Source organism: Lissotriton vulgaris, chromosome 1_1 (assembly GCF_964263255.1).
Source record: "Lissotriton vulgaris chromosome 1_1, aLisVul1.2, whole genome shotgun sequence".
NCBI classification, from domain to species: Eukaryota; Metazoa; Chordata; class Amphibia; order Caudata; family Salamandridae; genus Lissotriton; species Lissotriton vulgaris.
Window position 1 is genome coordinate 378,476,489 of NC_141685.1, and position 13,160 is coordinate 378,489,648.

The 13,160-nt window shown below is 45.7% G+C and overlaps 1 protein-coding gene across 1 annotated transcript in view; it reads left to right on the plus strand.

Annotated features, from left to right (window-relative positions):
• ZFYVE9 (zinc finger FYVE-type containing 9) overlaps window positions 1-13,160 on the plus strand; it is a 656,288-nt gene that overhangs the window by 471,774 nt on the left and 171,354 nt on the right. The window contains exon 9 of the mRNA XM_086952440.1: window positions 10,214-10,336. Within this exon, the coding sequence (XP_086808566.1) occupies window positions 10,214-10,336 (123 nt within the window). The remainder of the gene's footprint in view (window positions 1-10,213; window positions 10,337-13,160) is intronic.

Genomic DNA, 13,160 nt, shown 5'->3' on the forward strand with positions numbered 1-13,160 from the left:
TCAATTCCGAACACACAGAACACAGATTTATACTTCAATTACCAAAGCAATTATTTAAAAAAGTGATGAATGGTGGCACAAAAATAGTACTAATTGACTCCATAAAACTTGGAGTTGTCACTGGTTGATCATGTCAGCGCCAAAATAAAGATTTTTCTGATTAAGACAAAACCACCAAAAACAACAACGACATTCAAATGTTCTTTCCAATGCCTTTGTAGCAAAGTATAGCGAGAAGCTTGCGAAACTTTAGCAGTCCTATCTGCCCAGTGGTAACGACCGTTTAAAAGTGCTTCCGCTGCCGCAATCTGAAGCCAATAATTAATAGAACCCTCAGTCTATCACAAAAGGTATCAGGGTGCTTTCATTTTACAGTCCATTTAATGAAAAACGCCCTTTTGTTCTCGTCAGCTCATTAGAAAATAGAGATCCTGGTCACTACTGCCTTTCCATCTTACAGTTTTCCAAAACACTTTACCGCAACAAAGAAAGAAGTAGAATGAAACGCGGACAGCCCTACACCTAAGAGCGCAAGGCTTGTTCTCCGTAATACAAAACGAGACAATCAAGAGGTGCTGCATACGCAGGCGTAGCTACAAAGTACATGGACCAAAGGCGTGAACACGAGTAGACGTCACAGTTTCCTGTTTTTCTGAGCGTTAGGGACGGGCCTCGCGCCTCTCCAGCCGCGTGCACCGAGCTGCAGCCCCGCGCGCCGCTGCTCACATGTAAACCGAGCTGCAGTTCCCAGCATTGCAGGTGGGTGGGGAACTACAACCACATTACGCAGCTGCTGCTGCTACTGAAAGGCGGCAAGAACACGCACGGCCATGTAGTTGTAAGAAAGTTTTCTGTCCCAGCTGTCGTGCGCGTTGATGAAAGTGAAACTAAAAGACTAGAATAGAAAATGCAGAGGTGCAAGTTTGTGGCCAGCGTCAGCGCCCTTTTTGCAGTCTTCCAAGGCAGCAGTAGCTGTGTGTGTTTTTCTCACGTTCAGTACAATTCCCACTTTCGGAGACACACAAAGGCACCGGAAACAGGATCGATAATTGAACCTCCGAGAGCAGGTCTGTGCAGGGGAAGCTGCCTCGGGCTGGGGGTGCTAGGGGGAGGGGGCGCGGGGCAGATGGCTTTCATCTGTAGTCTGCACACGTGTTCCTTCAGAACCGAAAGCAGCGTCAGGAGGAAGAGCCCGCGTGGTTTCACTTTCAGGCTCCGCCGACCGGAGGGTGCAACGCCCGGGAGATGCCCCGGGTTCGGTGAGGCGCAACCAGGAAGCCGGGAAAAGGGAGCCAGGAAGTAGGAAACCGAGGATCCGGCGAGGGCAGAGACAAGAGGAAATCAGGGGACGATCGGGGGTGCAAGGGAAATCGGAACCCCGGCAGGAGAAGATCAGGAGCTAGGAAAAGATCGGGAGGCGGAGAGTTGAGGAGAAGATCGGGAGCCAGGGGACGATCGAGAGTGAAGGCAGGATCCGGAGAATATTGTCTGCCGGGGGAAGATTAGGATAAAATCAGGAGGCAGGAGAAGATCGGGAGTCCGGGGAAGATTAGGAGTCCGGAAGAAATCAGGAGAAGATTGCCTACCAGGGGAAGTTTAGGAGAAAATTAGGAGTAGCGCGACAGCAGGAGAAGGGCAGTAGTCGGGAGAAAGTCGGAGCCAGGAACGAGAAGGTCGCCAGAGTGGGATGGTGGTCCCTGAAAAGATGCAGAGATTTGGGGGATGTTTGAACACTGGGATACGTTTCGGAGCCCGTAGTACCTAGAAGAGCAGCAGACTAGAGGCTATCAGGGCCCTCAACGTGTCCCCAGAAAATTCCAGAGGAGCGTCTGAATTTGTGGGAGCAGCCCCTTTCCACCACAGGGGGTGTCTTTGAATTCTGTGGTGCGGTTGTATGGCTGTTTCTGGTTTGCTGCACCCGGGAGAGACTGGACTACAATTCCTGTCAACATCAATACACAAGCCTTTCACCGTAACACGGCGGGCAGGGGAGGGGGCGGAGAGGGGAGAGGTGCGACACGGCAGGCAGGCAGGCAGGCAGGGGAGGAGAGTAGGAGGAGGAGGGGGGAGGAGAGTAGGGGAGGCACGGCCTAGCGGCAGGCAGGCAGGGGAGGAGAGGAGGAGGGGGGAGGAGAGTAGGGGAGGCACGGCCTAGCGGCCGTGCAATCAAGTAGTGAGGGGGCGGAGCTGGGGGAGGCTGTGAGAGAGAGTAGGCAAGGCAGGCGGCTGGGGGCATGTGGCACGCGCATTTAAGCTCAATGCGCATGCGCATTGAGCTTAAATTTCTCGTGCACTGCAAGGAATCGCCACGATTCCTTGCAGTGTGGATAAAGAGCGGATAAGTGCCAATACTCTCGCCTTGCTCGATGCGCATGCGCATCGACAGGCGAGACCTAAAAAACCATTAGACAGTAAAAATAAATTGTATCCCCAGCCAAAAAGCGTGACTCTCTAGGTAAAAGTACCCTCCCTCTCAGCAAAAGGGGGCCTGCTAACTGGGAAAAAAGGGGGATATCCCCTTTATCTGTTATGGGCAGCCTGGTAGGCTGCAAAGATCTTGGGACGGGGTTAAACCTCGTTTTTTTAGGGTGCTCAGGCCTCCAGCGCGCAGTTCCTCAGGTAATCCTGACAGGACCTCAGCTGCCACCCAGCGCGCTCAAGGCTTATGGAGTCTAAAGAAGCAAACTTGCCCGCAGGCGTCCACGCGGCAGCGCCGCAGTACGGACACCCGCCGGGGTGTAAATCAGTTTGCTTGAAAATACGGACCCCCTTCCCAGGGGCATTCAGGTGTGGCGGTAGGGGACAAAGGCTCTCCGGACCGTTGATCTTGCACCGAATCTCCTCTGAGGAGGCGTGCCACGGAGACCGAGACGCGGGAGCTCCCCATGGCGGTTGTAATGGATGACCGCACTATCCTGGGACAGCCGCGAAAGGAACAAACGCACTCCCGTGGCGGGGAACCTGCAATTAAAAGGAGACAAACCTTGACAAGTCCCCTTTAAGGCGAGGCGGGGTCCCGCCAATGTTTAAAACCGGACCAAGCCGCCCACAACAAACGAAATGACCCTAATGTGAGAAGTTAGCCTGGCATATGATGTCCACTAGTTCTAGTGTGCACCTTGCACCAGACTAATCAACCCTTATTGATGGGGGTTGTAAAGTCAACCTTCTAGAAAGCTATCCTAGGGGTAGCAGTGACAAGCAGTCTTCAGGCTAAGACTTCAGAGAGCGAATTAAGCGCATTGTTTTAACAATTATAATCCCTTGAGTACCAAATGAAAGCACACCACACAAGGTATATATCAAATATATCATAAACAACTTAGGAGTGACTCAGTGAGAAAGAAAAATATATTTAAATATGTGTTAATCTATTTTACCCCCACCAAAAAACGGTGAACCAGCTTAAGGAAACACCCACAATGGGCAACCTTCGCCCTTGTGTGTTTAAAGGAAAAGAGAAAGACAAGCCTTTCTCTTTATAAAAGGGCCCTCACTCACCACCCTGTCTCCTTACTCAGAGCCATGGAGAAATCAGACTTCTCTTGTAGGGGATTTCAGTATATAGTCATAATCATGTGAATAGCCCTGAGATGGTGATGAGATTGTGTGGAAGACCGGTGGTGTATATGAGAACGATATCTCGGCTGAGACCATGACCTTGGTCTTCGAGGCTCGGCAGGACGGATGAACTGAGGAGCTGTAGGCCCAGGCTGAGGCAGAGGAGGCGGTGGTGGTGGAGGAGGCGGCGGAGGACTTGGTGGTGTCACTGGCAGGGCCACCGGTTGACGAGGAGCAGGAGGCGTCCTTGATGGTGAATTGGTACTCGAGTACGCTAATGCTGTTTGCGTGCTGGGGGGGAATTATATCATAAACATGCATTTTGAAAGCGCCAACAAGCAAAAAATGTTGCGAAGCTGCAGATCGTCAAATTTTTGGGCAATTCCGCGTTCTCCGCGGAACGCAAAATTACCCAAATTTCGCAAATTCCGCGAGCAGAATGGAATTTACCGCCCAGTCCTAATTGCCACGGTATTGCTCTACGGAGACATGCTTGCTTTCGTCTTACTTCGCTGAAGCCGGAGGCGCAACAGAGCATTTCTAATCTACCGTTCTCTGGCACGACTCTCTTTGGCTCCCATGCGGATGACAAGGTGGCCCGCATGAAGACTGAAATGGAGACTTTTACTGGCCATTGTAGCCTAGTTGGTTAGGCTGCATTTTTGTCTTTTTATCTCTTAAGTGTCGATGCAGGACTTCCTGAAGATATATTTAATGAAGTGCTACGGGATCCACGCACATGGGCGGGACTATTCACATGATTGACTATCACGGAAATATCCCTCCAAAAGTAGAACTGGAGTTACCGGTAAGAAACTACTCCATCCAAATCCCAGTGAACTCAACGTAGCTATTTGGCTCCTAAAGTTAAACTAACAACTTGCTATGAATATTCTCAGAGGCTAGAAAGCCTACTACTAGAGCATGTTATGCAGCAAAAAGGAAATTGTTTGTTGTCTATTGTAACAACAACAATATCAATTCACTTGATTCTTCTGTACAGACCATCATGTTATCTGTTGCATTTACAGCAATGTGGATTAGCTTACACATCCACTCATTTACATCCAATAGCGGTAGCTTCATACTTGCAAAATAGACAACACTTATCTCTATTCAGAGTATCAGTGAGTAAAGCCTTCATGGAAGGAATAAAAAGGGCAATACCACCAAGAATTCCCCCTGCTCCAGAGTATAACTTGTACATAGTCCTTACAAGACTAATGGGTCCCCCTTTTGAACCAATGCACAAATGTCAGTCCTTACAAGACTAATGGGTCCACCTTTTGAACCAATGCACAAATGTCAGTTACAATTCATATCATGGAAAGTTGCTCCCTCATAGCAGTAATCTAACTAAGGAGAGTTGGTGAACTTCAGGCATTAACTATACAGGAGCCTTTCTTTAAACTTCACAAGGATGGAGTGGTTCTTCATAACAATCCTAAATTTCTCCCTAAAGTAGTTACTGCTTTTCATATCATCAATCAGTTTAGTTACTTATGTTCTGTCCTCAACCTGATTCTGTAGCAGAGCCAGCTCTACGCACACTTGATGTTAAACGTGCTATACTTTATTACATAGAAAGAACCAAAGAATTTAGGAAAACAAAGCAACTATTTGTTGCTTTTTCTCCTTCTCACAAGGGCAATCCTATATCTAAGCCAGGTATTGCAAGATGGATTGTAAAATATATCCAAACGTGTTATGTTAAAGCAAAGAGAACTTTGTTAGTACCCCCTAGAGCGCATTCTACTTTCAAAATAGGGGCTACTATGGCCTTCTTCGGAAATATTTCCATAGCTGATATTTGTAAGGCAGCAACATGATCAACACCTCACACATTCACCAAACACTATTGTGTAGATGTGTTAGCAAGACCACAGGCAAATGTAGGCCAAGCAGTACTTTAAACACTGTTCCAAACAACTACAAAAGGTTAGCCACCGCGTTGGGAGTTTACTGCTATATAGTCTATGCAGAGCATGTGATCTTCAGCTCACATGCCTTGAACGGATAATGTTACTTACCCAGTAAGCATCTGTTCTTGGCATGTAGAGCTGTAGATTCACATGCGCCCCCACCTCCCCGGTCTCCTGTAGTTGTTGTAGTTCCTAATTCACATTCATAGGCATGGACATCCCTATTCTATACATATTAACTCCATTCTCAACCTTTGTGGGAAAACAGTCAATGGAGTTGATGTCCATGCGCACTATCACCAAAAGAATGAGTCACCTACCTCTTGACTGGAAAAACCTCTTCGAACAAAAACAACTTGCAAACATCCGGACCCAACACTAGATGGCAGGAGTATGCAAAGCATGTGAATCTACAGCTCTGCATTCCAAGAACAGATGCTTACTGGGTAAGTAACGTTATCCTTTTAACCTCACATTGCGTTGACTATGCTAAAGTTAAGCTGTATTTACCATTTATTACATTTATTCTCCTGTGTATTGTGGCATTCGGCAACATGTGCTGGAGATTGTGAAGCAGCAAAGTAGTATTTTAGCTCTTAATGATTCCAGTTTTTTGCAAAATTCTGCCCTTTTTTGTATCCCCACCTATGAATTCCCCTGTCCCCTACCCCAACTTTTTGATACCCATTGCTATTGCCTGAAAATGGCCTAGCAGCGGATGTCAGTCGTTTTTTATGTCCCCTGATCTGTGGCATTCTCATCAGTAGTCTTTTGAGACTGCCCGTTACAAAGTTTGCTCCCTACCAGCTTTGACTGACCTATTTCTTTACGTAACTCTGCAAACTGCTCCAGTGTGGTACTCCCCTTGTGAAATGTATTTGTGTTCAGTGGTAGCTGCAGAGCTGACGAGGCATGCCAATAAAATGAAAAACAAAATAGAGCGATTGCAACGGTGCAGTGTTGTACGTTTTGTCACCCTCTTCGTCGTATTAATCTACCACACAATATAGTGGGAGCTTGTGCTGAGAATAGAAAGTTTTTTGTGTGTTCCTGAAACACTATGTTAAGCAGTAACCGTTCTAATGTCAGCATGTAGATTAAGTGGATTTACTTCCTGAGACATAATGGACCTGCTCCCATTCCTTTGCTTCGGAATTTGGAAGCAGATAGGCGACGATCAGAGGGCTCGGGTTTACATAGGAGCCCAGCTCAGAATATTTTTCATCAGAGCACTTGTAAGCCCACAGATTATTTAATATTAACTCGGTAAGACAAACTCCCACTGATCACCACTGCACTGACATGAGCCATCATCAGTTAATGCAGTTGTAACAATCATCAAATACATTCATGGCTTTAACTTTACATTGTCATTTTTTTCTACAATAATTTCTCAAGTTATCTAATTCTCAAACAGTTCCAGTTAAATGTCGCCCAGTGCAAATATCACAATCGGCACATCTTCAGGCTTATTTGTAAGGTCCCCGGGGTTAGACAACTTAAAACTTATTTTCCACTTGTGACCTTATCCGCTAGAGCAATACATAGAATGAAAGCATTTTTTCTGTCTAAGAAGAGCCTATTAGGAGGATAGCAGTTCTGCTTGCCTCCATCCAAGCGAGCAATGCTTGGAATTTTCCACTTGAATTAAATGTCCAAAGCACTCACTTAACTTCCTCTGTTTTTTTTTTTCTTCAATAGCCCTTGTAGTTCTCTTGTGCTCACTTCTCTCTCAAGCAAGAGTAGGGGAAGTGTAATCAAGCCTATCACAAATAATACCAGATGTGTGAATACAAAAGGCTTTTTGTTTTAATATGTATTACACTGTTTCTGTCAAATTTATTATGGGGTATCAAATCAAAATATATAGCATTCTTGATCTATATAATGGTAATATTTTCTGAACGTATGTGGCGTTTGCTGAACTTGCCTTAACCAAAACCTGCGCTACCTCTGCTTACTTAGTAGTACGATACCAAGACTGTTCTTGGCTATGAGGACATGAGATAGACTTTTTGAAAACATAACTGTGAAAGACGCTGTGGGTATGGATTCCGGTACAAATTATTTGGCATTCCCAAATAACTGCAAGCATGGTAGCTGCCAGGTGCTTTATATGATAGAAATGCAGCCGCATGTCCCATGAATTGGAGGAAAAAAACACCTTTGTTATGTTTTAAATTCTGCAGCTCCCTGCCAGGGGTTGGACCCAGCATAGATGAGCTTTCATTGGGTGCTCCTTAAATGTGCCAGAGTATCTCCTGCCCCATTACAATATCGAGATTAAATGGAGCACTCTGCTCCTCCACTGAACACTTCTCCCAGGATAGGCCCCCAAAAAATAATGGCAGCCAATCCAATTATGGTGTGTAAAGAAAGACTACATATAAACATTTTTCAGAACCAAATAAAAGTAACATGTTCTACAGTCTGGCTTTGATAATGCATGCAACAAACCTAACGTAAAGGAATGATGGTTAAATTGCCTGGTCCATTTGTGCAACTGCTGTAAAGAAAACTACAACTCGCTTAATAATGCAGATGCATAAGTAATGACTGAGGGGCCATTGTCATTCTGTTCTTCAGGACCATAACTTGGACAACCCCAGTACTTGTGCAGAAAGTCTACTAGTATGTTATTTATACTAGTCTCCCAAACAAATGTTTACAGGCAGTCAATATCAATATAAAAGTGCACAAATTCAGCTAATATGTACTGACTGCTAGTTAGATCAAGTCCTTTGTCACACACAAAATTGTTCTAATAGTCTTGGGTAATTGCAGGTGCTGGTACCTCGCCATGTCCCAACCAGGAACCTACGGTCAACCAGATGAATTCGCTATCAGTAGATCAATTGAAAAATGTGTTCAGTGTTTAAACCCTAGACTATGGAGTGCTCTCAACACACTTCTTTATCACAACCAAACCATGTGCGATCTACAGTATTCCTGAAAAACAAACAGTTCAAACAAGCCTTTAACTGATATTTTTTACGTGCAACACAGTGCAAAATGAATTGAGTACTTACTCCTCCTTGATTAACATTTTCTATGATTGTCCACAGAAGAATCCCTTCTAGTACAGTACTTGCAATGTATTCCATACAACAACCTGGATATATGAGGATGTAACCGATAAAGTTTAAGAAGAAAATACAAAAAGAATAATAAAATAAAGCGTTTGTCCAAAAATCGAATGGGATTCTTCTGTGGACAATCACAGAAAAATGTTAATCAAGGAGGAGTAAATACTCAATTAATTTCGCATCAGTACCTAATTGAGGCTAGATAGGTCAAGAGCCTCGAGTGAGTCTCCTCCACTTACTCAAAAACTTAGAATAATGGTGTAACACCGTGACTGAGAGCACCTCATAGGAACGAACACCATATCCTTGCGGACTCTTAACCTACTTTGATCTGTCATTTATAGTCTGCATGCCCTTTGTTAATATCCACAACTTAACATGTCCAATTTTAATTTAGTCTTTAAACTTGGTCTTAAAACACAGCTACCCATCCAGCAACACATAGTGATGGGTGTCCCTAGTCGGGTGTGACTCTACCATCAGTTATCCAATCCACTGAATGTTTGAGTAGCAGTAGGAAAGTGCTCTGAAGTGTCTCCAAAGCAACACGTATGTAAATGACATGACATAAAACCTAGCCTCCCCATCCCAGCCCCAACTCTATTGCCTGAAAAAAGAAAATCCTGCAGCGAGTGTACTTAATCACCACTAATGAAACACTTGCACAGATTGGTCTAAAGTGACTGTATGTCCAATTTTAATGCTCTTTTCCTCTCCCCAGATTGAGCAATGCCTCTCTTCACTGTTCCCCGGCCACAATTCCCAAGTGGCACTTCATAGCACTTAGCCACGACCACCCTTCAAAAAACACCATGCTCGCTCTTGGGTTCACTATGTCCATACTTGTATATGGCACTTAGAAAATATTCCAGCTCTGAAACCTTCTAATTGTTTATGGTAATCCATGTTATTCAGAAAGCGAAACATATAACCAACATTGACTTACCAAATAACATAAAATGATCAAATATCAAAGCATGGAACAATACATGTTTTCCGTAAGGATATTTTTGTGTTCATTGAGAAGACAATGCATGTTAATGAGCTTTATTAGGTTCTGGGCCTTGTAATTAGAAGTAGGCAGCTTAAAGCATCCTTATGAAGACTGCTTGTGGGTTAAACAAAGACATACTAGGCACCATCTCAACATGGCAGGAATACAATTCACTCGAGGGCTGAAGTTGAATTGAGTTTTGTCCTGCTGAGGACCAGCTTGATGAATCTGTAGGTGCCAGCACTAGTAGAGAAGAACATTCTTTTCAGTTGAAAGTGGTGTGCAATGTGGAAGTGTTGCTGTAAAACCACACTGGTAAAGATAACATAGTTTGCTTGCATCTACCCTCTGTGATGAAAGTCCAGAGGCTCCTTAGCTCAGGTGGCCAGTTGGTAGCACAGAGGAACATATCTTAGAGGGATTCTGATTTGATAAGCTTCTAAAGACAGGCACTCTTACACGCAAGATTATGCTAGCATGCTTAGATATTGAAGGTTGATCTGAAAAAGGACCAAAAGCACTCTGTTCAGTTCCCCTCTGGAAATAAAAACAAACAACAAATCAAAAGTTGGTGAATTTGCTTTAAGAAATCAAATTACAGTTTCAGCCCATTTGCCCAAGTAAACCATTTTCTTTTTGTTTTCCTTTAGACTATGCAGTAGAAGAGCGGCCATCCCAGATGTCTGTGATGCAACAGTTGGAAGATGGTGGCCCTGACCCTCTTGTGTTTGTCTTAAATGCAAACTTGCTAGCTATGGTGAAAATTGTGAATTGTAAGTATTAACTACATGGACGGATTTTAACTTGGTAACTATTTATGAGATGCTGAGCAGATTGGATACTTGAGCCTTATCTGAATCCACAAAAATGCAAATGGACAGACCCCTTCAAAGTGCTCACTCATCTGTGTTTCACCAGCTCATGTGGTCTCCAATTAAAAATGTAAAATAAATGAAGTGCGTACAGTTTAAGCAACAGCTGTTGGACTGCAGTAACTAGTGATACAAACTCGATCGGAAGGCAGACAGATCAGTGACTTTACAGCTGCATTCATATACATTGACAGGTGCTTACCCTTACGCTGAGAAGGGCGTTTCCTTTCCCACTTGCTGTTAAGTAGTGTATCAATAGCCTGAGGATTGAAAGGGACGCAGGCCTGATGGCAAAAATCCTGACAGCAAGTCATCCCTCTCCGCAGATCCTCCAAGAATGCCCCGAAGCCTTTTCTGAAGGTTCCCATCGGTGACTGTCATGTCTATGCAACCAATCCCTGATGTACGCAATAGTGGATGTCATTTTTAGGTTTCACCTGGCGATGCAGCGCGAAAGCGCTCTGGCCAGCGAGATCTATTGTTATCGACTTGCCTCCCAAGTGGTACAGACTCGGGCACGTGCCGATTGTGGTCTGTGGACGCGCTTCTGAGACGCGCTTGCCACAAAGTGTTTACAGCTGGTGCGCTTTAATTAGGGATAAGTCAACAGTGTGAACGCGCTCCGGAAGACGTGCTAGGATTCAGCAGCATGTGGGGTGCCTGGCGGCATGCCGAGATAATTAATTTCTGCTTTGTTGTGAGGGCATGAGCGGCCGTCTCACTGGCGCCTTGTGGTAGAAGCTCCATTTGACATTAATTTTTACCTGATATTACAAATCGTACTTAGTCTGATGCTGCTCGTATGCTATACATTTGTTGGTTTACAGCGAAGAACTAATTTCAGTATGCATAGAGACCTAACCAGCATGCAGTTTCACTTTCGCCCCATTGTTGGAGCAGCTCGCAATGGCGAGTATGCTCAGGAAATAAACTTGATACTGTGCCTTCATCGGCACAAATTGAGAATCCCCCACTCACCCGGTCTGGGGGAGGATCCTCCTCCTCAACGGTGGCTGGCTGCGGCCGGAGCACTCCAGCTCCTCTACATATCTGGCTGCACGACGCAGGGCTCTCTCCATAGGTATGGGAGCCCCACACTGCTGTGTGCTGCTCTTCCTTTTTGGCGATGGGGCTCTCTCTTTAGCACGAGAGCCCCGGAAGGGGACAGGCTCTGCCTGCACCGGCTGCACACGCCGCCACTGGGCATGAGCCGCAGGGCACACAAAAGTTGCAGGTACTGCGCATGCGCGGGCAGCCCTCGCCCTCCCAGGTCTCCTCCCCTAGCCGGATGTGAAGTTGCTTTCTGTTTTGCTTTTTTTTTTTACCCATTTCTTGTTATTCTGAGAGACCGTATGCATTTTTATTACATTTTGAACCTTGCCGTGGGCCGTGCTGATGAGTGAACTCTGTGTTCTCATTTTGTCTCGTGCTGCTGGATAGGTAAGTGTGACTAGACTGTGTGTAAGGCGGTGACAGTCCCTACTCGAGACCGTCTGCAATTGTCCGGCTTAGGTCGTGTATCCTCGATTCGAGGTCCCTCTGCTCACCCTCAATTTCCAAGCATGGGACAACGTTCACCCCCCCCCACACCCCCACCCCCCACCAACCCCTCTGATCTGATCTACCTGTACACCTGAGGCTGCCACACCCTGGGCTGCTGAAGGCATCCCCTCAGTTGTGTAGAATAGGCCGGCCTATTTCATTAGCTGGCATCAAGAAAGCTGTGAAACCTTCCAATGTGCTTTTAGCAGTCGTTGTTGCTAGCTGCCAAATGCCCACTGGATATCAAAGTTAAAATGACGGAGGAGCACCCGAGGACGCACCTGTGTCCACAAGGCGCACCTACGCCTAGGTTGGTCGCGTGTGCTGCCGTGGGGATCTTGTTTACACTGAGACTCGAAGAGTCTCTCATGCTGGTCTGTTTCCAGCTGAAGATTAGAAGCTGAAGAAAGCAGAAAAGAGGCAGGTGGCGCGGACTTCATCATAGGCTTCATTTAATTGCCTTGGTCGCAGACTAAAGCCGTCAGGCTGAACTCTGGGCGCCGAGGAGGGTGAATAACTTGATCCTGACTGAAACTGCCAAGTAAGTTTTGCTCTTACTCATTCCGGGGAGCTTTTGAAACTGAACAAGTTCAGAACTGGATAAGCTACACGCCCCCTTAGCCGACTTCTCCGCTCCGACAAAGCGCTTACGCTGACGTCTGCCGAGAGTTTCTGACCAAAACCGGCCAAGGGGCTTGAAAAAGTCACTGCAGACTAGCAGAGCAAATACACGAGGAACACCTGTTGGGTCTCCCTTAAATTGCAGAAAGTAAAAGTGGCAGTTTTGTGTAGCACCCAATCAGCTTGTTCACGCTTTAACAGCAAATTCTTCTTGGCTGAACTAACCCCAAACAATATGCTAACCACATTCTTAGCTTAAGTTGCACCCTGAAAGAAATTGTTTCAGACATCGGCAAAAACGGGTGAATCTGCTGCTTGTGGTTTCTTTTTATGTTGGGTACTGGTTAGGAAGAAGCAAGTGTAAGGGAGCCTTTAGGGAGAGAGCACAGAACTGCTGACCAAAGCGCTTGTTACCTTTGTTAATCACAGCCCTGCTCGTCTTTTAATGACTCCATGGACTGGTGGACGCAATTATCTTAACGGCTATCCTCCGTGTCTGGTATTTCTAGACTTGCAGGCCTCAGTAGCGCTCTCCATTAGGTGCCTTCCCATTCAATTCACT